A 27,909-nucleotide genomic window follows, 5' to 3' on the forward strand; every position below is an offset into this window, starting at 1 on the left:
ACAGTCGCGATGAAATTTTATAATTGTGGCACGGGAACTTGCTGTTCCACTGAGAATTTGAACTCCTTCACTAATATCGCTGTTGATTTGCCTCCAACTGGGTCAAATGTTAACGAAATGGGGTTAATAGACTGATAATGGACACAATGAAGATAACTGTTCAATGAACGGAACTCATTAAGTGCTTTACTAAATGGAATGATCTTGTGCAAGAAAAAGTATCCGAGATTGAAAGTTCTAATCAATTTATTTTCCATTTCTGGCCACATTTTAATTGCAATGCGACCTGTTTTGCAGTAGGGTCATTCAATAAATGTAGGCTCCAAAGTTTGATATCGTTTCCTGTCTCTATTACCTTGGTACTTAAACATTCAAGTCTCATTAAAAATGACTTCAAACAATTTTTTTTATCCGAGTTAAGTAGGTCCACAGTCCACAACATCCCTCAATACTAACATCAATTTTATTTTTGTGGATTCCTGCTATATCAGGGATCATGTTTAATTCGAAAAAAAATATGAAAACAGTATTGTCAACTAAACAATTTCAAATCACAATGTTGTTTATAATAATTGTTTAAAGTAAAACATATACTTCTTTGAAACGATCCTTCAAAAAGTATGATCCTACAAAGGCAGCAAATATAACGTATACATACATGCACAAAAGTATACATACACAAACTTTGTTTGTTTTGCAAATTGTATTGGACAAGGTGACAATAAGTCAACGACAAAGCGGGCACTTGAAACGTTCCTTTGGAAAATACCGTTTGGGACCAACGCCGCTGGAGCTACTAAGCACAGAAGATATTGGCTTAGCAGTAACAGGTCACCAGCCAAAATGTCATGTGATGTATATGGCTTTGGACTGGTACTCGGCACTGGTATTCCGAAGTACAAAATTTACAAAAGGTAGAATGAAGTATCTGTACTTTTGTTTCATTTGAAGCAACAAAAGTGCTAAAAATCTAAAGATGGTTGCTTAAAAACAACTAATCTGATGAAGTTTTTTGCTCTGTGAATGCTGTATATTGTGAGAAAAGAATATTCTCAGGAACTGATTTCAATATTCAAAAGTTGTCATATTTTGAACTGCGCCCGATAATTAAAAGCATCCAGACTCGGGCTCTGGTAGTTATCAGCATCCAGACTCCAACCAGTCTTAAACAGAGTGTTTAAAACCTGCCAAGCTCACATTTATTCCCTTAATTAAACACGCTAAAGAATTAGACAAACAAACGGACACCGTGAAAAACCCTTGAATATTCTCCAAGTCTTGCATCAAGGGCCTCCTCAAGACACGAGTTCGTAACCGAGCGGGTCCAGGTTCTGGTTCAGCAGATGCAGCGACGACTCGCTCTGCTTGGAGAGGAACTGCCGCAGCTCCTGTCGGCTAAAAACCTGCGGTAGGGATATTAATCAGTGGTTACGCACACAAGAGCGCCCTCGTTGGTGAAAATGACACAGAGTGGCTATTTTGAAGGACATAACTAATAACTATGAATTCTGTCCACAAGAGCGCCCTTATTGGTGAAAATGACAAAGAGTGGCTATTTTGAAGGACATAACCAATGGATATGGATTTTGTGCTCAAGATCTCGAGCGCCCTCATTGGTGAAAATGACACAGAGTGGCTATTTTGAAGGACACAACCAATGGATATGGTTTTTGTGCACAAGAGCGCCCTCATTGGGGAAAATGACAAAGAGTGGCTATTTTGAAGGACACAACCAATAGCTATGAATTTTGTGCACAAGAGCGCCCTCATTGGTGAAAATGGCACAGAGTGGCTATTTTGAACGACATAACCAATGGATATGGATTTTGTGCATAAGAGCGCCCTCACTGGTGAAAATGACAAAGAGTGGCTATTTTGAAGGACACAACCAATGGTTATGGATTTTGTGCACAAGAGCGCCCTCATTGGTGAAAATGACAAAGAGTGGCTATTTTGAAGGACACAACCAATAGCTATGAAGTTTGTGCAAAAGAGCGCCCTCATTGGTAAAAATGGCATAGAGTGGCTATTTTGAACGACATAACCAATGGATATGGATATTGTGCATAAGAGCGCCCTCACTGGTGAAAATGACAAAAAGTGGCTATTTAGAAGGACATAACCAATGGTTATGGATTTTGTGCACAAGAGCGCCCTCACTGGGGAAAATGACAAAGAGTGGCTATATTGAAGGACACAACCAATGGATATGGGTTTTGTGCAAAAGACATGAAAGAGCGCCCTCACTGGTGAAAATGACAAAGAGTGGCTATTTTGAACGACATAACCAATGGTTGTGGATTTTGTGCACAAGAGCGCCCTCATTGGTGAAAATGGGACAGGACATAACCAATGGTTATAGATTTTGTGCACAAGAGCGCCCTCATTGGTGAAAATGTCAAAGAGGAAAGAAGTTGAAGGACAATGTGAGTGCCATTGCCTAGATCCAGTGAGTTTGTCGTGCAAAAAAACCCCTGGAAAGTTGTATACTGGCAGGTCCGTTCCCCGACATGAGGCTATGACTTCGGCTAGGGTTAGGCACTCTCTGTACTGCTGTGTGAATGATATAGGGCTTACCTTGTACAGCTGATGATCTTCAGAGGCTATGACATCGGCTAGGGCTAGGCACTCTCTGTACTGCTCTGTGGTGTGTAGCACCGTGTGCAGTAGGAAGCACAGCATGGGGAGGCACAGCCCCCGTAAGCCGTTCATCTGCTGCAGCCGCGTCTCGTCAATCTCGCCATCCTGTCCACATTTTTGTTAAAAAGTTTTATCAAATGGGCGACTCCAACATTCTTCAAATTGATACCGAGTATCTCAAGAAATCACGATTGTGTTCTGATTCACCTAAAATTCACCTGACAAAAAGGCACTTATTGAGCCAGTATACCTAACTTTTCCCCCCCCCCCAATTTTTCTTTATCTTATCTTAAGACAAGATAAGTTTGCGGTACCAACATGGTGCTATCGCAAACTTATCTTGTCTTAGTATCTTTCCACCATGCAAACCTTCAAATCTCATCTTATCTTATTAAAAATATATTTCATTTTTTTTTTTTTTAAGAAAGTGAAGGTGCCAGCAGTCCACAAACGGTACTACACAGCTCAATCCTACCCCTTGCTTTTAAATTTTACATTACAGAAAATCTAAATTGAAACATATCAAGGAATGGGAAAATATTTTTTAAACAGTCTTGTAAGGGAATTTCAATCAGTTGCACAACCATCGCTGGAAAAAATAAGGGGGATGGCGTTTGGCTCTTGTTTAGGGAATTGTAAAAAAAACAGAGCGTACCAATCTCTGGTCCATCATCCATCCGCCATCAACAAACTGCAGCACGTTGTAGATGCGTTCCTTTACACCCAAACTCTGGCTCGCCAGTCCCTGTCGCCATCTCTCCAGCTCAAGCTGGGAGAACAGAAAAATTAGTCTCGTCAAATTTTTCAATTTTCTACTCATAAAACCAACAGAACGGGTTAGATTGGCAGAAATAGAAACATCCATGAAATAATCAGCAGGTGTTTCATGGGTTGCTGAGGGCCCCAGAGCAACGTAGGGTCTGTGCCATTTACGTCTATATTTGCCTATATAGCACCATTTAAACTACCCATACCTTTTGTTCTGTAAAAACTTTATAAGTAACCACCTCAGGATTTCGAGATTTCAAAAGTTGGTTCTTTAAGAAACATTGAAATCAATGGAAGAAAATGCTGACGTAAAATCCAGAAGTCGAGAAAAATTCCTGAAAAATCTCACCCCTGCACAAGCCTGACCATACTGTCTAGTTTCTTGGGCTTAAAGGTAGAGTACATCATTTGTGCGTTTTTCTTTTCGTTTGAAGCAACAAAAGTTCTCAAAATCTAAAGAAGGGTGCTTAACAACTAACCTGATGAAGTTTTAGCTCAGTGAAGGCTGTATACTCCGAGAAAATAATATTCTATGAATCTCGATTTCAATTCAAAAGTCGCCGAGTCATGTTTTGCATCAGCGTCCGGGACATGTTCTCATTCAGCTGATTGCAGCTACGCGATGTCACGCACTTTAGCGATGCTTGCCCGCACCCATTCACAGCTTCGCCGTATTAAAAACAAACTACTAACGGAAATTTCCAAAATGCGTCCTTAGACGCATCTTTGGTAATGACCTTCTTTTATTGTTTTCTTCAAAATGACAGCATGCCAGAAAAAACAACTTCACAGGGAGTTTAGTGCCATTACTATCTTTAAACCAAGTATGCTTTTCAACAATAATTTCGTCAGCTACTTTTTGGATAGCTGCAAATGATATACTCTACCTATAAATCCTTCTTCACCAATTTACATTTCACTACACTTTTAGGACTAGGGAAATGACTGAACTACATCACTCTGCAGTCTATTGTACCTCGTACTCCCTCAGCTCGTGCTCGAAGCGGACCATCTCGTGGAAGTTGGCGTTGTCCGGTTTCAAGGGTTCTGCGGGACGCTTGTTGTGGAAGTGCTCAAACCAGTCGTTGAACGAATCCAGGGCATTCTGCTCAAAAAATATAACAAAAAGAAGTAAACAAAATTGGTATCTCAAGTCACTTTTTTGGGAGAGACCAATAAGGAACATTCATGAGGCTTTGCCTAGTTCGTATCGTTTCTGACCCTACTTTTCCTGTCGTTTTCTGACCCAACTTTTTGTGACAAAAAATATTTGGGCAAAAAACAATTACAGAGCTGCTGGTTGATAAGCTTAGCACTTGTAAATGGAAGAAAGGTTTGTTTTATATGACCATATTATATCTTGAGCAATTTTGTTGGTTCAATGTGTATTTAGGACCAAAACAAAGATGTGCAATGCAATCCGATGAATTTTGGAAAATCCTAGCTGCCACAATCACAACTTTTATTCGTCTATCTGTTTTTTAAAGTAGTAACAGGTAGTCTACAAGGCCTAGCTCTCCACAACTAAAAAGGAAAAAAAAAATGTTGCAACCTGACGCCACTTTTTTCTTCATATATCATCTCAACGAAGGTCATTCATTACAAAATGATGATAAGACATGAATCTGGGACTGAGAAACATTTCCAATTATGTTAGGAAATACTTCGAAAATTTTCTTAACTCCCCATAGACTTTGTACACAATGGCGACAGGTTGCAACATTTTTTCCATGAAAAGATTAACGTTCATTAAAATCTCTAGCATGCAAGAAAATTTGATACGGAAAATTTTTGGGCGGGATCAGTATACAAATATAACATTGTTTGAGGGTGGATAGTTGATATTAGCTCCCCGAGGTAATGGAAGTTGACAAGCTAGTGAAGCCTTGGTAACTAGTTTGATGACTATCACACATGTACTCAACAGCTGTTCAACTGCGCATGCATACCTTGTGCGTGCTTCCGAACATGCCTGCTGGTAAATACCAAAACTAGCGGCTGACATGTGATGGCGAATGGACCAGTCAGAATTCATTTCTCGCTCATGAATATGTATAAGGTAAAGTAATAGATTATATTGCCTCTCTGAGAAAAAACCCCCCAGATAGCTGCGGAAGAAAAAAAACAAGGTGGTTCTCAAACCACGCGTCTTCCTGTTTCCAATGAGACCAATTTTACATGTTCAGCCTTTCTTACAACTTGACCTCAGATAACCTTTGACCTTGGTATGTGACCTTTGACATCATTATCATATGAAGGTTGCCATGTTGCATCTATGACCCAAGTTTGGTTCCAATTGGACTTGAACTTTTCAAATGAGACCAATTTTACATTTTCAGCCTAATTTGCAACTTGACCTCAGATGACCTTTCAACTTGGTATGTGACCTTTGACATCATTATCATATGAAGGTTGCCTCGTTGCATCTATGACTAAAGTTTGGTTCCAATTAGACTTTTAACTTTTGAAATGAGGCAAATTTTTCGAAATTTTAACCAAAATACCACATGCATATACATGTACATGCAGACAGACATAGTGATTGCTTGGTCTCTTTTCCGAATTTCGTTCAGGCGAGACAAAAAGGGACCATGACTTTCTTGTCGACTAACCAAGTAAGCTTGGATGCAGAGGTATTCCCTGATCGCATTATCGTCTTCAGCTGGAAGAGTCTCCCGTCCGGCCTGGGCTTGCCAGTTCCTGTAAATCAGGTCGACGGAGTCGGCCGGAATCTTACGGAAGACTTCCTTAGCGGCATCGTGCTTCTTGGTGGCTGTCAAAAGATATTTGAGGGGTCGCAATTTTCGAGTTAATGTGAGATCAAGTGTTGTAGTCGAGTCCGCCATCGCAAATCCATCACGTGTAGCAAACTGTCACATGGGTAAACCATGCGATAGTGGACTGCGCATGCTTATTTTCGATGCGCATGATTGCTTGCGTGCGCGCAATTGGTAGCTAGCAAAACACGTGATGGTGAATGGACCAGTGAGAATTCGGCTCTCGCTCATGAATATGTATAGTCAATCTCCTATGCGTATTTACCCCGTGCGAGAATCCTCGCGTGTGTGCTTGGTAATGCGAGAAACTAGCGGCTGACACGTGATGGTGAAATGGACCAGAATTCGGTCCTCACTCATGAATATGTATGAGGCATAGCAACATAGGATTTGATGTTCCTGAAGCTTATGGAGCAAGAGTTCTCAAAGTGCAGAGTCTAAAAGCTTCTTAAGCTGCAGTCACTATTTTCATTGATATGATTATTCCATTTCTTTTCCATTTCCATTTCCATTTCTTTTTTGGTATGCCCAAAACAGTTTAATACCAGTTTCCATTGGGGCCCTGCATAAATTACAAATTATTAAATAAAATTAAGCAAAGTACAATTCTCAAGACAAAAAAGTGCATTTGTGAAACAACCAAACATAAAAAAACAAGCATTTTAGAAATATTTACACCAATTAAAGCTATCTACACAAGTTCATTGAAAACTTTCAAGTAAAGGGCATGAATTGCTTATTATAAGATGGGTGAAAACCCTGCAAAAAAAAAATTGGGGGGGGGGGGGATAAAAAAAAAATTGGGGGAAAAAAAGTAGGTTTTGGAAAACTGGTCTCACCCAGGAATGTCCTGATGATGGCGTTGCTTTGTTTGAGTGCCTCAGCTCGCTGCGCTGGATCAAACACCAGCCAATCAGTGGCTTCGATCTTACGACGATCTTCCTGTATTTGGTTACAAAAGAAAAAGAGCACTGCAATCTATTTAGTTACAAGAAAGATTACATGTCAAATCATATACACAAGATTGTGTTGAAGGTAGGGATGTGATGTTTACCGGTTTAAACGTTTAAACGAAAAATATTGTAAATCCGTTTACATATTTTCAAAAACGTGTAAACGAAACCTTAAATATGAAAAAAGGACCTTTGTTTATGTGATCTGCCTTTGACTTGTACACGTTCATTTATTTCACAACTAACAATGTTTTTTATCTCATGTAAGCCCATTTCGTTGCGAAATGGCTAAACGTTTAACCGTTTCTTAAAATATTTGCTAAACGTTTACAACATTAAACAAAAAGTCACATCCTTAATTTAAGGTCGTAAAATATGTTTACGAGAAAACTTACACGGCACCTTCTGTAATGCACCGTTTTTATCGAGGTCCATCCAACAACATCTAGCTCCTTATTCATAACTTTGCTAGTGCTTGGAAGTGTAAATGTTTTGTTCGTCCTTGTAAAAAGTAGATGTTTTTCTGTTCTCTGTTATATTTTCATTTTACCATAAAGAGAAACTAACTTTTTGGAAAGTCTAACTCTAACCACTCCAACTCCATCAAAATCCATCCCCCAGTTTGTTGGATTTTGGGGGACTTGGTCCAGAAGGCCTGGCGTGACTTAACATTGATGGAGTATGATGGACTTGGGCCTAATGGCCTGAAGCAGTGCTAGGGGTATCCGATTGATTTCGCCTGGCTTCCTGTACTGCTACTGTGATAAAAGCCATGTTTAGCAAGTCCATGAATGTCAACCAGTGCGTCAGTGGTGGATTCCATTATGTCAGGTACAGTTTTTGTATTGGACGGCTTGGAGGCACAGTGATTGATGGATTTTGATGGACTTGGTCCGGTTCCTAGTAAAGGCGCTGGGGAGTTAGGGTTAATAACTCCATGGCTACGTACCGCTGATGTGGCTGCCTCAAGTGACGAGGACGGCTGAGTGTGAGCGACAAACTCACTCTCATCCCTAGTTCGGATATTCTCGACGACCGTCTTGGTGATCTGAGCAACATCCAAGCCTGTCGAAGAAAAAATAAATTGACGATCTTCAGAAAAATGTCCAATGCATTATAAGACACTTATGCAAGTATGGAAAATGCAAGTATGAAAAATACATGAGCAAAGTAATTTGGAAAAATGCATATGCTACAAAATCAAAATACACAATTACATGAAGATGGTTATCGAATTCATAACCGATTAATCCTAACCCTAGGAATTAACCCTAAGTCGGATTTTAATCCTTCAAAATCCTCCAACTGCCTCCATGTACAAATTGGATTTGGCCTCAATCCTCCAAAATCATCCGTTATTTATTGAATTTGTTCAGTGGAGGTGTGACCACTTCCTCAATCCTTCAAAATCCTACGCAAAAATTGGATTCAGCCTCAATCCTCCAAAATCATCCATTATTTATTGAATTTGTTCAGTAGAGGGGTAACCGTTGCCTCAATCCTGCAAAATCCTCCAGCAACCACTGTTTATACATTGAGGCAATGCCGATGATATCCAGAAGCAGTGCGGATGATTATTAGTATTATCTCGACCTACATTTATGCATGGCTAAGCATAAACACCACAAGGTACAGCCTAAAACATTGACACAATTCATCCTCCAAAATCAACAGACACATTTTTGCCAATACAGCCTTCAATCCTTCAAAATCCTTCCACTTGTGTGAAGAGGATTTTGGAGGATTTGGGAAGGCTAGGGTTAACTCAGTGCGAGGAATAGCAATGCTGTTTTGGGCTACCTACCGGCCTCTTCAGCTAACTGCAGACAGCGTTGTCTCTCCTCTTTGTCATGGATACCTGAGAAGCAACAGGACAAAGGGGAAGGGGTTAGTTTATCAGTTCGCGTTGGAGGACGTGATAACACACACTGGCTGTTTTTATACACAGGCACGGCAGACGGGTTAAAACATCAAGATTGCCTCGACTCGCCCTGACGTCTAAACACGCTAATCCCTCTCGTCTTCTGTACAAACACACACATAGCTGCCAACTTTTCAAAATCCCAATTAGTAATCAACCCGCGCGGTCATTTTCAGCTTTACCAAAATCAAGTACAGGTACATGGTTTACATGTACATATACATGTGCATACCCTTCTTGTTGTGATTAATAATGTACTGTTGGCCATAGGATAATTAAAAAAAAAAAAAAAACAAAAAAAAAAAACAATTTTAATATTCTTTTTTCATTAATTTGTTTTACTGTCTGTATTTGTTTGTTGAAGTCAAATAAATAACAACAATAATAACGTGCGCATATTTTTTTGAGATGCATGCCATCGATGTTGAGTTTAGAGTTCGTATCATGTTTACACACAATGGTTTAGGACCACGGTTAGCTTGAGTAACTCCAGCTGACATGCTCATATTCATTCACATGTAGCGCTGGAGACATAACCTATTCATTTAGAGTGTGGTAGCAAGAGACCCTAAAAAAGGGCCTCTACAAAAATGGTCCATTTTCACCTCTATAATCCCACCCCAGATTCCATGGACATACCTCACACCATTCAGCAGTCATTCACGAAGCTAATGATCGACTTGAAACAGAACCCCCCCCCCCAAAAAAGTGAAAATTGTTGACGATTTCGGCGGCTTGTCCATAAAAACTGTCCAGTTCCAACGGCTGTCGTCCATCTTGTTTACCAATTATGCAAATGAATGCATCACGTGATGATTATCGGAAAAAAAAATTGCGCGATGTATGTGGGTACCACACCGCTTTCAAGAGCCGCTAGTAGGTTAAATTTTCGTCTGGTGCGTTGTCGTGAAAAGACGTCATGGAAAGCAAGACAACGCAGCAGACGAAAATTGAACCAACTAGCGGCGCTAGGTAGAAAATGGGAAATTCGTAATTTTTTTGTGGCAATTCGTATTTTCGTAATTTAACAAAAAATCGTAATAATTACGAAAAATTCGTAATAGTTGGCAGCTATGCACACACAGTCCGTGAAGTCTGTGGAGGCGGACCATGTGTTAATCTTGAAATGGCCGTTGTGCGTGACCTATTGTTCTACAATTTACGTTCCAGTGCACACCTCGTACTATCGAAACACATGAGGTTTGGGTAAGAAATATCGCACATATACTGTTGGAAATGACTCTTGCGAATAAGTATTTGTGGCGCTTGGCTGTATATCAGAAGGTGACTGGAAAATTTTGTCTTTTGCAAAAATCAAAATTTTCGGCAAAAATAATCCCAGTGCAAAGTAGGTAAGGAAAGAAAAGAAATCAAACTTACGAGTCTCAAGTTTTTAATACTCGGAGCAAATGCAAACATTGACACAAATTTACCATGTAACAGGGGGTTAGGAGTCATGCAAATTTGCAAAAGTTAAACAAATTTTAACCATGTCAATTTATGCCCATAATAATAATAATGAGTGTATTTATAAAGCGCACGCATCCATCAGTATTGGTGCTCAGGGCGCTACATCATTATTACCCTGCTCATTGGGCCAATGAAACATTCCAAAGACAATCTCGGCTGCCTGGGGAGTATACAGCTCTATCTATGCTGCCATTTGGGCGCAAAGCAGCTAAAATCATAACCATCTCTGCCCACACAGGTACACAATTTACTCCTGGGTGAGGAGAAGCAATGAGTGAAAAAGTGCCTCACCCAAGGGCACACGCACCATAAAACCCCAGGCTGGACTCGAACCCACAACCTGCAGAATTACCCGCAGACCACAAATTCAATGCCCCAGACCACAAGGCCACGGCACTCCATCATATAGTATTTATAATAATTCATTAATTTGTATAGCGCAAATTCTATAAAAATTGTATTCAAATGCGCTTTCCATAAAAATTCTTAAAATACACTATAAATGATAAATTAATTAACAAAAACATCATGTACCGAGACAGCAAATTACCTGAAGGAATGTATAAATGAACTGGCCTAAAATGTCCAGTTAAAGGGAAAATACAACATTTGCAAACATCAAAAATAAAACTACCAAATCATTTTGAAATACCTAGCTGGACTGTTAGTGAATGACAGTGTAAAGCATCCTGTAAAATCATGGCACCTGGTATACTGTCATTGTCAAGAAAAGTGGTATTTTTGTATCAATTTCCAACGCTGGTCGGCCGACCAGCATTGGAAAATCTGGCTTTTTTTCTAATACTGGCCCCAATTGACCATCGCACTTGTTTGCAATTGATTACACACCTATGAACGGGTACAAGCCAGCTAGACTGGTTCCCTGACCTTACAATTCCCCAATGTATGTAAACTGATCTGTTTCTTCTTATATGGAGTCAGGGAACCAGACTACAGGAAAATGATTGTTTTTCTTGGTTTTTATAGCATTTTCGAACCCAAAACCTCAAAAAAGTCAGTGTAACTATATTTGCTATATATTTCCAACCCCCCAATTCCATCCATTTCTGAAAATTACACAGTAGGGCTAGAATTAATACCTGGCAAAAGAGAAAGGGCTCGTGCCTTTTTGGACAGGATAACTCACCTTCTAGGAACCTTGCGTACCAAGACACTTGCATATCGTACGGTAACTGAGCGGTGTACACTGCTACTAACTTGCTGTGTTTCTCTGCAATCAAATCCTGGAGTCAAGGATAAAATGCAATGAATACTTAAAGATACCTTTCATGTCTTGGCAAAGTTGGGTCTAGTTAAAAAAACCTGAAAAATTCACCACACCATTTCGGTCTTATGCTTAAAAGGTAGAGTATATCACTTGCAGCTTTCCAAATATTAACTGACGAAGTTATTGTTGAAAAGCATACTTGGTTTAAAGATAGTAATGGCACTAAACTCCCTGTGAAATTATTCTTTCTGGCATGCTGTCATTTTGAAGAAAACAATAAAACAAGTTCATTTCCAAAGGTGCGTCTTAAGATGCATTTTTGGAAATTTCCATTAGTAGTTCGCTTTTAATTCGGTGAAACCTTGAATGGGCGCGCGCAAGCATTGGCATGACGCACACGTGCGCGCGGTTGCTATAATTCATTGGTTCAGTGCGTGACATCGCGTAGCTGCAATCGGCTGAATAAGAACGTGTCCCTGACGCTGATTTCGGGCGAAATTCAAAACATGACTCTGCAACTGTTGATTTGAAATCGAAAGCCTAGAATATTGTTTTCTCGGAATATACAGCATTCACAAAGCTAAAACTTCATCAGGTTAGTTGTTAAGCACCCGTCTTTAGATTTCCAGCACTTTTGTTGCTTCAAACGAAAAAAATGCACAAATGACAATTCAAATATGAAGTAAAATTCCGTTCAAGTGAAAGTCTCAGAGCACCTGTTTTTTTTTAAATTAGTCATTTTGTCTTGTAATATAACTGGCCATATTTAAATATTAACGTTTACTTTTACTAACCTTTGTTAACTTTTTATTCGTATAAGTTAATCATTTGTTTAAAGATTATATAATGTAAGTTAACAGATTATATGATGTACTTTTTTCATTTTTGATGTTATTTATAGCGAATCCAACCCGTTAATGGTTGCCAACAAAATGATCATTATCCTTATCCGTTGCATGTTGTCTAGTCGCAAAAATTCTCGAAAACTGCCCTCTCCACCACACAAAAGCTTCAAATGGCATAAATCTCACTAGCTCAGATCTTGAGCCACTTGCACATTACCTGGCTAGCAATTACACACGGGCCTATGGACATGGCTACATCCACTGCCCATAGACTTGTGTGTTATCGCGAGCCACAGCCAAGACACTCGGACGCAGCCTTACCTTGACATAAGCCTCAATGATGGCCACGCAGATGGCGTCTTTCGTCTGGAGACCGAGGGATCTTATGAAGAGAACCACGTGGGCCATGAACCGAACCAGATGATGCGAGGGACGACTGACGTCATCCGATATCCAATCACCCATTTCTTCAATCAGAGCTAAAAATGCCAAAAAAGAAACAAATTTCTTTACCCCTCCTGCTATTTAAACAGTCACAGACAGTCAAAATTCACTTCCACCTCCCCTGCTCTACTTTTAATACAGGCTAGTCACCAGCACTGTGACTAGTCAAACTGGGTCAACAGACAAAGCAGGCAGGTTGTGGTCACAGCTGTTTTATCACTCACCCGGAGTCAATGCATAGCTGTATACTTAAACAGTCCCAGCCAGTCAATCCAGCTTTATGTAGGCTGCGAATTCTAAACTGTTAAAAACATTTACTTGATTGATTTTGACTGAAAGGACTACTTAGCACAGAATGTATGTTTGCATAGAAGGGGTCACTCTATAAAATAAGGGTCCAATGTGTGACATTTTTCCTGTCCCTGTTACCTCGGTACTCTGTAATTTGCCAGTCAAGTATCATTACGAATGACTTCAAACCATTTTTATATGTTGGGTAGGTTGTTTGCTACTCATAATCACTCTTAGAGGATGACTGCATTAAGGAGTGCATCAGAATTATAAAATCTTAAATGTCAGATGTAAAAGGGACAGGAAAAAAAAGTACCCCAAATTTATAGAATGACCCCTAAGTTTTTTTTTTAACTTTTAAATGAGACATAACAAAATTGACCCACATTTAGTTACAGAATTATTACTTTACAAATTAAAAAGTATTTGCAGCCTGACAATAATTGAGTTCTTGAGAGGTAGACTGGTTCCTGTGTTATTAAGTACATGACATATTGGTCAAAATTTGTAAGGCGATACAAATCAAAGTTGTTGAAGATATAGACAGTATATTTTAAAGAGAATCTACAACATTTGCTTTTAGTGCTGCAATTTTCAGAAATAAATGGATTTGGAGGATTAATATGTTATAGCAAATAATTGTTTAACTGACTTGTTTTACTTTTTGGGCTTGAAGATGCTGGAAAAACCAAGAAAACCATTCACGTTGTGGTAGTCTGGTTCCCTGACCCCACTTAAGATGAAACAGAGCAATTTATAGACTTTGGGGAATTGTAAGGTCAGAGAATCAGTCTAGCAGGCTTGTACTCCTTCACAGGTGTGTAATCAATTGCAAAGAAAATGTGGAATAACTGAATTTGCTAATTTAGGAGCAATTTTTGAAAAAAGCCAGTTTTCTCCAACGCTGGTTGGAAGACTAAATTTTGTCTTGAAAATGTCAGCACACCAGGAGCCACGATTTTACAGGATGCTTTAGACTGCCACTCCCTAACAATCCAGTAAGGTATTTTGTGATCATTTCGTTTTTTTGATGTTTGCAAATGTTGTATCTTCCCTTTAAAGGTGTAACTAGAAAATAAGCCATTCAGTTTGAAAATGTGTCGCCAGTCTTACCATCAATGTCTCCAAGAATGATGTACTTCTGTATAATGTGGTGTCTCTCTTTGGATTGCATCTCAACAATCTGTTTTGACGGAAAGAAAGACACCTTTTAATTCTCAGACTATAAAAATACAAAATTAACCCAAACAAATAAAATTGCACGACTCTATAACTGCCAAAAAACAGTTTCGCATTACTTTGACGAATTACGTACAGTTAAAGTGTTGATTCAAAATCACTATTACTTTACACGGTGACACACACATTCTTGTTCAGAATTTTCGAGAATTAGTTTTTAAATTTTTTTGTTGTTCATTTAAAGAATAGGTGATATTTTTCTTTTTGCTTTACCTGTCTTGGGTGGGACTGAAGCTCTTGAAAAATTCTCAAAGGTGTTAGCCTGACAAAAAACAACAACAAAAGACAACAACAACAATAGGAGGCAAAACTCAAAATCATATATAGGCATCTCATTAAATATCCAGGATAAGTTGCATACGAAATTATCCGCATCAGTCCCATTGTGTCGGGAACTAGTTGCAGGATTTCGACCAATTTCTCTGGAAGTGTGCGTAATGCGTATGCAATGAAATTGCTGCACAATATTGTCTTTTTAAAACTCCAAGAAAATGGGTCTGGGTCTTTGTGTCTTTGCTTACCCTTCCTAAACCCTACTGTATGGGTTGAACATAATGGCGGCCATATTGGGGGGCCAAAAGCGGACTAGCAGTGGCTTCACAGTGGCATGCGCTATTCAGTTGGTATGTAGAGGTCAGTGACTCAGATACTGAAGTTAGCACTCACTCTTTGTCATAGTAAGCGTCGGGCAGGGCTTCCAGCTCTCTGCGGATGTTCAGCTTCTCTCTGATCTCCTGCTCCACCTGTCGATCCACCAAGACTTTGAAGTAGGCCCAGAGGCAATCGTCCCAGGTGTCACAAGCTGGAAGGAGCTGAAGCGCAAAAGGTAACAAATTAGGTGAGGATGTGAGTTTTGAGGTTTACTTCTGAAAAAAAGGAAAACTGGACAATTGTTTAGCAATAACCCTAACCCCTTGAGCACTTTTACTAGAAAGTGTCCTGAATCCGCCAAAATCAACCAATTTTGCTATGCAAAAAAAATGTTGGTGTCCTAAGTCCATCAGAATCTACCAGTGAGTCCATCAGAATCCACCCGTGAAGTACAAATACCTCGTACACACCAAACATATAGCCAAGCAGTTAAACTGTTGAGATCCTAAATCCATCAAAGTCCCCCAACTGCTCAATATGGAGGTATCCTGATCCATCAAAATCCTGCTGTACCGCTAGGTTTACTGTCCGACATCCATCAAAATCTCCCATTTTTTCAATATGGAGGTATCCTGAATCTGCCGAAATCCTCCAAAACAGGTGTGTTTTTTCCCAAGAAAACTGAAACTAAGCAAGCAGGTCTGTAATTATAATTGGGTCAATCCCATTTTGGAAGTTGGTCCGGATCTTCAATTGTCGCATATCAATATACATGTACTACCCCTAGTTGGATTCCGGAAATTAGAATGGATCTGTGCCCATCTGAGAATGGGCGGTATCTTTCGGTTTAACATGACACTTACCTCTTTGAGATTGCCGCTAAGCGCAGCATAGATGGCCCGCTCATACACATTGAATCTCTCATCTTCCGCCATTCGCCAACAAACTGCCTTCCAGATGTCCCGGTACATGTTGCCCGTGATGGCCTGCAGCTCCCCTGATGCCGGCACTGCGGAAACCAATGAGTTTCATGAACAAGACGACAAGGCAAGCACAGTAAAAATTGGTCTCAGAGCGCACAAAATGTTTATTCACTTGATTCAGATTGACGAAAACATTCGTAAGATAAGCTGTGGTGGTAACGTGACGGAAATGAAAACTGCACTTTTGCCAATTGCATGGAGACTTGAATTATTTTGCCGACGACTTTATATTTTGTGATGGGAGTTTGTGAGTATTGATCCAGATCCAGACTCATTGCACTGCAATCTTCCACAGATTTTCCAAGCCCATATCAGAAGGGAAAAAAGGAAGTTGTGCCTGGCGTATAAATTTGAGTAAATATGTGCACTTTATGAAAATAAAAGGCTGGGTTGGGTAGAATGGGCAAATTTAGTAGTAACAACAGGTAATGCTGACATTGTGAAGTCGCATGACAAATCATATCACAAGTCACATGACAAATTATATCACAAGTCACGTGACAAATCATGTCACAAGTCACATGAAAATTGTATCACAAGTCACATGACAAATCATATCAAAAGTCACATGACAAATCGTATCACAAGTCACATGACAAATCATATCACAAGTCACATGACAAACTATATCACAAGTCACATGACCAACCATATCACAAGTCACGTGACAAATTATATCACAAGTTATGTGACAAATCATGTCACAAGTCACATGACAAATCGTATAAAAAGTCACATGACAAATCGTATCACAAGTCACAACAAATCGTATCACAAGTCACATGACAAATCGTATCACAAGTCACATGACAAATCATGTCACAAGTCACGTGACAAATCGTATCACAAGTCACATGACAAATAGTATCACAAGTCACATGACAAATTGTATCACAAGTCACATGACAAATTATATCACAAGTTACGTGACAATTCATGTCACAAGTCAAATGAAAATTGTATCACAAGTCACATGACAAATCGTATCACAAGTCACATGACAAATCATGTAACAAGTCACATGACAAATCAGGTGACAAGTCAAATCACAAGTCTTTGTCACAGCTCCTTTGAATAGCTTGTCACTTGCTTCTAGATGACTTGCGGTGACTTACGTGACTGACTCATTTACAACTCTGGCATTACCTCCATTGATATTGGGGTCATGATACAGCCTCCAGCCTTCCAGCGTTGCCGCCCGCCACGACTGGCCGCACTTCCTGCACAGTCGTTGCGCTTCCTCCATCAAGCCCGCCCGGATGTTGCTAAACACCTCCCGCAGGAGACGAACCTCATCCTCCTAACAAAGAGAAATGGTGACAAAAATAGTTAGAACATGGTACCAGATTGTGGATATTCATTGGTTGAGAACTGATCATGTGACGTATTTCAGAAGTTAATGTAGGCCGAACTGCTTGTTTGGCAGTGTGCATCACCTCATATATGAGCTTGATCGTTCTCACAGATTATCAAGCATGTTTTCTTCTCCTCACAATATATCTAGAATATACGCTACGCACACGTGAACAGTGCCCTCGGGCATGCATGCGTCAACGCAGATCCATGGGCATGACAACGCAGATGCATGTATTATCAACGACTGAAAAGATTGCAATGTTCAGTTGACAATGCATAGGGGTGGCAAAAAACATAAAAGACCTGTAGACATGAAAATGACATTTTAACTCTCCTATGCAAACATATACTCTGTGGAAAATTGTCCTTTCAGTCAAAATCAATCAAGTGATTGTTTTCAACAGTTAAGAGCTCCCAGCCAACATGAAGCAGGATTGAATAAGTAACTTCAATCGGTCTACACGTGTCTCTTTATCGAGTCCCTGCACTGTGGGGCTGAGCTACCCACCCAAGCATCCACCTATCCACTACCGTGCACCCCAGCACTGAAATAATTGGGTACCAACACTACACATTGGAAAGCTCTTGTTCTACAGAATCCAGATATATAAATATCCGAATTCTTAAAAAGTCTGACTTTAAGCTCATTTTGTGATGACAGATAACATATAATGGTAAACAACTGGGCCCAATTTCATAGAGCTGCTTAAGCATAAAATTTGCTTGAGCACAAAAAATTGTTGCTTCATATAATCAGGTTACCCACCGCAACTCCATGCGATTGTTATGCTAAGTAAACAACAGCTAAATACCAGTCAGAAGCAATGTACATCGCATGGAGTTTTGGCCGGTAACATGATTATATTAAGCAAGGTTTTTTTGTGCTTAAGCAAATGATTATGCTTAAGCAGCTCTATGACATTGGGCCCTGTTGTCTGTTGTGATAGAATCCATAGATTTTCTAAGTTAATAGCCTTATAAGTTAGGGCTACACTTGACCGTACCTTGTCCAGATCAGCTAAGGGTTTGTTCTCTCGGACGGGCGCGTCTGGGTCCAGGTGGGGTAGCGAGGATTGCTTCTGACCAGAACCGACCTGCCGCTGAAGATCATGTAAGGTGTTCTCCCTACGAGAAGAAGGAACACGGGCTTTGCAGATGAAAAACTCCAACATTCAAACTTGTCAAACACTAAAATATATTTCTCGCTTTTAATTTGCTGAAAAACGTTAATTGCAATTCTAGACCTACTTTTTTTTGGTAAAAGGGTCAACTATTTCACTTGAAACAATTCCATATTTCCAAAGATATTGCTGAAGATCTGTGAAAACAAACATGAAGATTCATACGACATTTGGTGATTTTTATTTCGGTTTCAAAAATTGACACATTTCGGGCAACACAGATAATCTCCTATAAATCATCAAATGTTGATATCTCAAAGCAAAACCTTTTCCATACCAAATGCAAAGGTCTCAGTAGGTGAGTGACAATGCTGGTCGAGCTATTTTTAAATTTGCTTCACCACTGATAATAGATAGGCTAATTAGTACAGAATTCTTTTTCTGGCCAGCATCAATACTATCTGCAGACAATTCTTTTCCTAAAGCTGTTCTCAGGTTGACCTTGCAACGACACTGAAAAGTCGGTGACTGGCTTTTCAGGATCAAGCTGCACCTGAGCTACGACTGTCAGCAACATATCAGCCGCCGTATTTTTTTGCGACGTGAGTGTAACTGCGATGATATTAAGATGATCAGCATCAGTGCCCACTCAAAAACAATTGACAGTCGCAAGATTAGAAAAATTTCAAATTCTGTGATGCAACGGAACGCGTTCCCGAAGCGCAGCAATCAATCGCAGTCGACCTCTGTGAAGTTACGCTGTCGTGCGTCATCTAATTTTATTTGTGAATCATTGTCACATCGTGGGTGACGCGAGCATGGTTGCGATTATTCTGTGCCCAGATGATGCTTGTTCCAAGATAATCACACGATTCTCATTTTTGTGACCTGAGCCTGACTTTTCTGCTTAATGCTGACGGTTCGGTTGCGGCGCAAGCAACTCACAGGTTGACTTGACGGCGGCTTAAGTTACCACCAGCCTAATATGCACCGTTTGCATAGAGGGCTTCCTGATTATGGTTTTGCTAGTATCTTCTGATGCAGCTTGAGTGAACATTGGTCAGAAATCTTCAGAATTTCTTCAGAATTTCGCAGACTTCTGCAGCCAGACTTTACCAGCAGATGGACTTGGAGTAGAACTCGGCCCGGTCGCAGTTGGATCTCAGGACGTCCTTGGAGTTCTCCTCGAGCCAGTCCACGACAATCTGGCTCTGGCGGACGTCGTCGTTGCGACTGAAGAAGGCATCCATGATGTCCTTCTCACTCGGACTTGAGGTCTGTCGGAATAAAGAACAAAGAGCAAATAGTGGGGCAGATAGGGGAAATATTTATATGGAGATTGGCGCGTGCATCGTGCGTACTGCGCGATGTGGCGCAGAACGCAGCTGTGCCGGTGTATTGTGAATTTAGGACTGTGAAATACCGACTCACTGGTAGTATTGCGCATGCCTATGTGAGGATTGTGAACGTTCAACCAATAAAACGATAAAAGGCACCGGATTTTATGAGTCAAAATTTAATGTGACACTTGAAAAGTGTTTTAGACCAGCCAACTGGTCTTTATCAACCGTTTAAGACCGGCCAAGTGACAGGCTCTTGACCAATAGAAATGGGTAAACTGTCTTAGGTATTTATGAATGGTTATTCATAAATACCTGAGAAAGAGCCCTTCACGTGGGTGGTTTTAAACCTTCGGCTTGGAACCAGGTACCCACCACTTTCTGTCAGGTATCGGGTAGCTGGCTAACCGTCCCAGCCCTAATTAATAACCACATAACTGTGGACTACTGCTCGCATACCTCTAAATTGACATCCATATCCTCCTGATTGTCCTCCAGTGCGGTTTGCCGGTCCTGATACAATGAGCCAATCAGACGCCACGTACATTTCTCCTGCTCCAACAGGCGCAAGACTTCAACAGTGCGAGCAAACCTTCAGACAGAATTCAAAATGATAGAAGATCCTTAACTATTCTATCTCCAAAAAAAAAAGTAATGGTGTCTGGACACTGCAGTACTAAATTCTTCAAAATCCTTGAAAAATGTGTGGTGATTTCAGAGGATTTTGGATGGCCGTGATAAACGTTTAACATGCGTCCATAAAAGTCAGATAGCGTGCACGTGCGTATGAGACGCACGGCTGAAATGTGCAGTGCGACACTGGAGACGTGAACAAGCTTTAAGAACAAATTTAGGACGTGCGCAACTTTACTTTCCTTATTCCCGAGTTGATTATCTTGCGAATTAGGTCATTTGAACTGCGTGGCTTTATAAATTAACCCTAACTCCCTGGGTATTTTTGAAAGAATGCAACCTCATTCCTGCGAAATCATCCAATTGCCTCCATGTAAAAATTGTAAAACAGCCTCAATCCTGCAAAATCCTCCGTTATCTCTTGAATGTGGTCCTTGGTAGGGGTGACCACTGCCTCAATCCTGCACAATCCTCCAGCAATCAGTGTCAATAAGTTGAGGCAGAGCCAGTGACATCTTGGAGCGGTGCTGAGGATTTCAAGTATAATCTAGGCCTAAATTTATGCACGGCTAAGCATAAACAACACAAGGTCCGGCCAAAGACCTTGATACACAGTGCATCTTCCAAAATCAGCAACACATTTTTGCCATATAGCCTCAATCCTGCAAAATCCTCCATTTTGCAAAGAGGATTTTGGAGGATCTGGGAAGGTTAGGGTCAAGGAAAACAATTTGTGCAAGGTTCAAATTTGCGCTTAGCAACTTTACTGTCCAGTGGCCGGTGCCTAATGTATTAGCGTAGCATGTACTTTCTAACAGACAACTCACTTCTTGGGTAGGCCATAAGATGACGACACGCCCGCCTTTCGTACGAGGTTGTTCAGCATGTTCACTTGTTCTGTGCACACTTCCTGGTACCTCGCGACTAACGTAAAGACATCAGTGGGCGACTGGTGACCAGTGAAACACTGCATGAACTCCTCGAAAAGACCCTCCGATGCTACAAAAGAAAAAGGAAAAAAAATTGTCAAAATAGTACTTCGCAACTATCGATACATGTTTAAAGAGTATAGCTCAATTGTTTTTCAACAACAAACAAATCTTTCCAATCGGGTAAATATTTATTGAGTTATGGCCAATTACAGAAAGGCCGATGTTTCATTTTGTCCAAGGTCTCAATTGTCATTATTAGGAATGTAATGGATTTTGGGTGAGGGTAGTTTTGCTTTCTTTAATTTAAAAAAAAAAAATTTCTTGCTTTATTTGCATCTTTTTTATTTTTCATTTTCTTGGAACAACGGTCGTTTTTTCTTTCGGAAGAAATGGTAGTCCTGAAAAGGACTGTTTGGTTAACTTCTTAGATGTTTACTGTGCTGCTGTGCCTCGCCCTCTACTTGGTAGCCTCTTTCACGGATGCAAGTTTCGGCCCGTGTTCTTATTGCGGTAGTCAAATATCAGTCGCCGTGGACAAAACAAAAAAGCGGTACTTGTTTTCAATTGGCCATCAAAATTGTGCAATTCCATAAAAATTGAGTGCAAGTTTTTGCTTTTACCTGCTACTCCTGGGTCTTCCGCCAGCAGCAGGTGGATGTTGACGCTTGTGAAATCTTCCGTCTGCCCCCCTGGCGTTTGAAGGGCAGACGTGTCATGGCCTGCGGGGGCAGTCTGCCTGGGTGTGGCCAGAAAGAGGGACGTGTTCAGGCGTGTCTGGTCGACTGCCGACAAGTTAAACTGCAGAATGGAGGTGGAGAAGGTTTAAAATTCAACACCATCAAAGTTTTGGTGGAATTTCGAGGATTGAAAGATTAAGAAGAAAGAGTGTGAAAATATTAATATAATATATCTAGTCAGTTACCGTTCTTCCGGGAGTTAAGAGAGACCTGCTTGGTGTTTGGCCCATCAAATCCGAGACATCGAACTGGGAGGTGGTTGGCAGTCGACTGGGTGTATCTGAAGGCAAAATCCAACAGAATTAAATGAAGTTTAACACAACTTCAAAAAAAAAGAAAAACTTGCAACGAAATTCTCCAATGGCAGTTTATAAAAATTTGTGTTTAGTCTAATCCCCTCAGGTTTTCTTCAGATGCTGCTAAACATGCTAAATGCAATAAAATCCAACACAGCTGAAATGAGAACCATGCTAAATGCAACCAAATGCATTGGTGGATTCTGTTGTACCAGCCTCGGCACTTTTGAGCAATTAAATAAATTCCAACACAGCTGAAATGAGAACCACGCTAAATGCAACCAAATGCAAAGGTTGATGCTTTCGCCCAAGCCTTGGCGTTGTGAGCAGTTACCCTGCTAAATACAACAAAATCCAACACAGCTGAAATGAGAGCCATGCTAAATGCAACCAAGTGCAACAGTAGACTCTGTTGCGCCAGCCTCACAACAATGAGCAATCTATCCTACTAAATACAACTAAATACAACAAAATCCAACAAGGCTGAAACGAGAACCATGCTAAATGCAACCAATTGCAACAGTGGCTATTCTGTTGCGCCATCACTGTGAGCAGTGATCCTACTAAATACAACAAAATCTAATACATGTACAGCTGAAACGAGAACCATGCTAAATGCAACCAAATGCAATGGTGGATGCTTTTGCCCCAGCCTTGGTACTGTGAGCAGTTACCCTGCTAAATACAACAAAATCCAACACAGCTGAAATGCCAACCATGCTAAATGCAACCAAATAGCATCAGTGGATTCTGTTGCGCCAGCCTTAGCACTATGAGCAATTTATCCTACTAAATACAACAAAATCCAACACAGCTGAAATGCGAACCATGTGAAATGCTACCAAATGTAATGGTGGATTTCGTTACATCAACTTTGATACTATGAGGAGTTAACCTGCTAAATGCAACAAGATGCAACAAGACATGAAACTTCAGTTGTTTGCTAAATGCAACAGTATGCAACAACTTTTACCACTGTTGCTTTCTGTTGCATTTAGCAGGGTTATGTTAACCCTATCAACCCCCTAGGCCTTTTTGCTAGGATCCATCCTCAATCCTTTCACATCCTCCAACTGCCACCATGTAAAAATTAGACACGGCCTCCATCATCCAAAAACATTCATTATTTCTTGCATTTGTTCAGTGGAGGCATGACCACTACCTCAATCCTTCAAAATTCTCCACCAATCACTCCAATACAATGAGGAATTGCCGACGAGATCCAGAAGCAGTGCGAATGGTATCCAGTATAATCTAGGCATAATTTAGGCATGGCTTAGCATAAACAACACAAAGGTGCAGCTTAAGACCTTGACACAATGCTTCATCCAAAATCAATTGGCACTAAAACAGCATATAGCCTCAATCCTCCAAAAACCGCCTGGTTGATTTTGGAGGATTGAGGAGCGTCAGGACTAAATTTGAATGAGTTGTGACATATGACTCACATGTGCTGTGCTTGAGACCACTGCCCGGTGTGCGTGGTATTCGTGGCCCTGGGGTGGCGGTTGCACCTGTTGCCTGATCCAGTAGACCCATGGCTGATTATCAACAATTAAGGATAGGTATCTATACGTCTGTTAAATATGGGCAATTAACATACAGAAAACCGCCACTCCCAATTCAGTCTTGGACAACCACTACAGGGATCGGGAAAATGTCTTAGATTCATGATAGATCAGGATTTTCAGCAATGTATTCAGACCACTAAGAAATGATGCATGTCTTGCAAAGTCCCTTAAAGCTACAGTCCATCATTTGTAATTTGTGCATTTTGTTCGTTTGAAGCAACAAATGAGTTCAAAATCTAATGAAGGATACTGAGCAACTAACCTGATGAAGTTTCAGCTAAGCTTCAGCTGTACATTCCGAGAAAAACAGCATTCTAAGATCTCAATTTCAAATCAAAAGTTACTGAATCATGTTTTGAATTGTTTTGAATTGCAGCTATACGCGACGTCGCGCACTGATCCGACGAATTACAACAACCGCGCGCGCGTGTGCGTCGTTCCAATACTTGTGCGCGCTGCGCTGAATAACAAAACAAACTACTAATTTAAATTTTCCTACGGTGCTTCTTAAGAATCACCGTTGGAAATGCCTTCTTTCGTTGATTACTTCAAAATGACAGCTTCCCAGAAAGAATAATTTCACAGGGAGTTTAGTTCCCTTACTATCTTTCAACCAAGTTTGTTTTTCAACAATAATTACGCCAGTTACTTTTCGGATGGCTGCAAATGATGGACTATAGCTTTAACTCTAACCACCGAACTCATCAAAATCCCCCCCCCCCCCCCATTTTGGTTGATTTTTGGGGACTTGGTCCAGGAGGCCTGGCGTGACTATTAAATATTGATGGAGTATGATGGACTTGGGCCTGAAGGCCTGAAGCAGTGCTAGGGGTATCCAATTGATTTTGCCTAGCTTCCTGTACTGCTATTGCGATAAAAGCCATGTGTAGCAAGTCCATTAATGTCAACCAGTGCGTCAGTGGTGGATTCCATTATGTCATGTACAGTTTTGTATTGGATGCACAGTGATTGATGGATTTTGATGGACTAGGTTCAGTTCCTAGTAAAAGACGCTAGGGAGTAAGGGTTAAAGGTAGAGTCCATCATTTGCAGCTATCCAAAAAGTAACTGACAAAATTATTGTTGAAAAGCATACTTGGTTTAAATATAGTAATGGCACTAAACTCCCAATGAAATTATTCTTTCTGGCAAGCTTTCATTTTGAAGAAAACAAGAAAAGAAGGTTATTTCCAAAGAAGCGTCCGAAGAAGCATTTTTGGAAACTTCCCCTAGTACTATTAATTTGGTTAAGCTGTGAATGGGTATATGCTCAGTGAGCGTTGACACGACACACACGCGGTTGCAATTATTCGTCAGTTTAGCGAGCAACATGGCATAGCTGCAATCGGATGAGAGAGAACGTGTCCCGGATGCGAATTTCAGGTGAAATTCAAAAAAGGACTCGGCAACTTTTGATTCAAGATCCTAAAATATTGTTTTCTCCGAATATACTACATTCACTGAGCTAAAACTTTATCAGGTTAGTTGTTTTAAGACCCTTCTTTAGATTTTGATCACTTTTGTTGCTTCAAACGAAACAAAATGCACACATGACAAATATACTCTACCGTTAAAAAAAAACACAACGGAATTCGTGGTAAAAAGGATACATCTTCTGATGATGTGCTCTTTGTTCAGAGTGCGACTCCTCGTTTCTTCCCGGGGAGCTGGGGCATTGTCAGGAACATCGAAATGCAGCCTGTTGCCTGGCCTGCAAAAACGAAGCAGAACCCAAAGTGGTGAATATTTTGTGAGCTACGAGCTGAGCAAACGACCTTGAATGAATAAATTACTGAAATTGATTCATGTCATCAGAAGCTATGCGTGTTTGAAGTTGATAATAAGCAGGACAAGTTCTTTTAAAAAACTAAATATCTTCTAAGCAGTAGTTATAACCACATGGTGTTACCGCAAACCGAAACGATACTGATACTCCACCATGCAAAGCCTCAAATCTTATATATGCATGTTTACTTATTTTTTATAGCTGTCCATGGAATGCCATTGGAAGCTATTGAGCAAAGTGAGAATTACAGATTACACGCAACCATTCAAATACAATTGAGATTTTAATCATTGGAGGCCGCAAGAGTGAAACATTACTTTTACTGTAAGATTTTGTGTTTTGAATATGAAAAACAGGTCCATTTTTTTTCCTCTGAAAATATTAATGGAGATGTTTGTCTGTTTTCTTTGTTTATAGGCCATATTACAACATGTATATGTAGTGGATGAGGTATGCTTGGAAGTTCTTCTTTTTAATGTCGATACATTCTTCATGCAAGCACACCGAAATGGTCACACTTGTTGTGAGGGAAGGGAAGTGACATTACCTCTGGCCTTGACGGACTGTCCGTTTCTTATCCACGGCTTCGTTCATTCTGTCGGGGTTAAATCCCTGACTTTGCCTCTGTGAATACTGGAAAAAAAAATATAACAGAGTATAACATTAGGCTTCAAATTTCTGTTACTTACAATCTCACTATCGAAGAAAAACAAGTCACGCTTAATCAACGACTGTTTCGTGTAATGCGCCATGCGCCAAAAGCCCATACTGTCATACGGCACGGGACACATATCACTACATGAAACAGTCGTTGATTCAGCGCGACTTGTTTCTCTTTGGTAGTGACGTCACACACGCGCTCAACGATCAGCCCAAAATTTGATGGTTGATGGCTCAGCGGATGTACGTGTAAGCGGTAGGTTTTTCAGAATATTTTGGATTTTTTTTTTTTAAATTACCGGTTGTTGCCAACAGTTTAAGTGGTCTCAGGAAATGTCGTGAATGTGTAGATCTATCCAGAGCAACTTTCTTTATCATTTGTATTCTCTTTACCAGTTTTTTTGGCCTTTATTTCCTCCAGGGTATGCAAAAATACTGCATACTGTATGTCAGTTTTATAAATGTGTAGAATTAGTGTGTCTATTCGGAGGAGCGCTAATACCATAGTAGTCCCAGCGCTCCTCTCGGTAGAGCTAGCACCCATGGACAGCTCAATGCCCCATTTATCAATTTTTAAAACTCTGTATCCAAAATTGTGTTCTTTTCACTGAAAAAAAGAGCGATTTTTCAGAACAATTTGACCTTCCCATGCCTTTTATGTTACGGATGTTCAGTCTGGGTCACGTGAGCCCCCCCCCCCCCCCCCTGAGCAATTGCGCAATCACAATTTCCAGCAAGAAGACGGTATGTACTCCTAGAACTATGAGCATGATGAGGCTCCAAAAAATGTTGCAACCTGACGCCACTTTTTTCCTTCACAATCATATATCATCTCAATGAAGGTCAATCATTGCAAAAATGATTATAAGACGTGAATCTGGGACTGAGAAACATTTCCAATTTTAGGAAATAATTTTCTTGACTCTCCATTGACTTTGTACTAGTTTGTACACAACCGCGAGTGAAATCACATGGAACTTGGAAGTGGCGTCAGCCATGTCAGCACTGCAGGTTGCAACATTTTTGGCAAAAGAGTGCTTAGTTCGTGCCTTCCATATGTAGCCCAATGTAGTATCAACCGGTTCCTGAAAAGACCCGGATAGCTGGTCTCCACCCTCGGACCTCCTTGTCTGATACTGCTCGCGCTCAACCTGCGACTGACTGGTCCACGGTTCACCCACGTCTTTTCTTCTCACTCCCGCCATCTTGTTTGTTTGTGATGACCTCGGGCTGGTCAAATATATAAAATATAATTTCATTTTGTAACCTTTTATATTATATTCAAGTACGTAAAAAACATTTAAAAAAATGGACAAAAAATGATAAG

General features: G+C 40.4%; 1 protein-coding gene across 1 annotated transcript; it reads right to left on the reverse strand.

Annotated features, from left to right (window-relative positions):
* Positions 1–221: 221 nt before the first annotated feature.
* On the reverse strand, positions 222–27,812 carry LOC119720039 (nuclear pore complex protein Nup107-like). Its single transcript, XM_038189546.1, has 25 exons — positions 27,632–27,812; positions 26,470–26,555; positions 25,747–25,847; positions 24,014–24,106; positions 22,455–22,549; positions 22,153–22,330; positions 21,428–21,599; positions 20,427–20,559; positions 19,744–19,904; positions 18,511–18,631; positions 17,297–17,450; positions 16,031–16,176; positions 15,243–15,388; positions 14,790–14,838; positions 14,451–14,520; positions 12,924–13,081; positions 11,677–11,773; positions 8,943–8,996; positions 8,088–8,203; positions 7,025–7,127; positions 6,021–6,181; positions 4,385–4,513; positions 3,296–3,409; positions 2,578–2,745; positions 222–1,403 (listed from the first exon to the last, which is right to left on the reverse strand). The coding sequence occupies exons 1-25, from the start codon at positions 27,785–27,787 to the stop codon at positions 1,296–1,298; spliced, it is 3,069 nt and encodes a 1,022-aa protein (XP_038045474.1). The 5' UTR covers positions 27,788–27,812; the 3' UTR covers positions 222–1,295.
* Between the last annotated feature and the right edge of the window lie 97 nt (positions 27,813–27,909).

This window comes from Patiria miniata, unplaced genomic scaffold (assembly GCF_015706575.1).
Source record: "Patiria miniata isolate m_02_andy unplaced genomic scaffold, ASM1570657v1 HiC_scaffold_9, whole genome shotgun sequence".
Classification (NCBI taxonomy): Eukaryota; Metazoa; Echinodermata; class Asteroidea; order Valvatida; family Asterinidae; genus Patiria; species Patiria miniata.

Excerpts from the sequence above, each read along its gene's own strand:
- LOC119720039 (XM_038189546.1), bottom strand. The coding sequence starts at position 27,787 with ATGGCGGGAGTGAGAAGAAAAGACGTGGGTGAACCGTGGACCAGTCAG. Across the intron at positions 25,848-26,469 it reads ACAGTCCGTCAAGGCCAGAG|GCCAGGCAACAGGCTGCATT; the intron begins GTAATGTCACTT and ends TCGTTTTTGCAG. Across the intron at positions 7,128-8,087 it reads TTGAGGCAGCCACATCAGCG|GAAGATCGTCGTAAGATCGA; the intron begins GTACGTAGCCAT and ends AACCAAATACAG.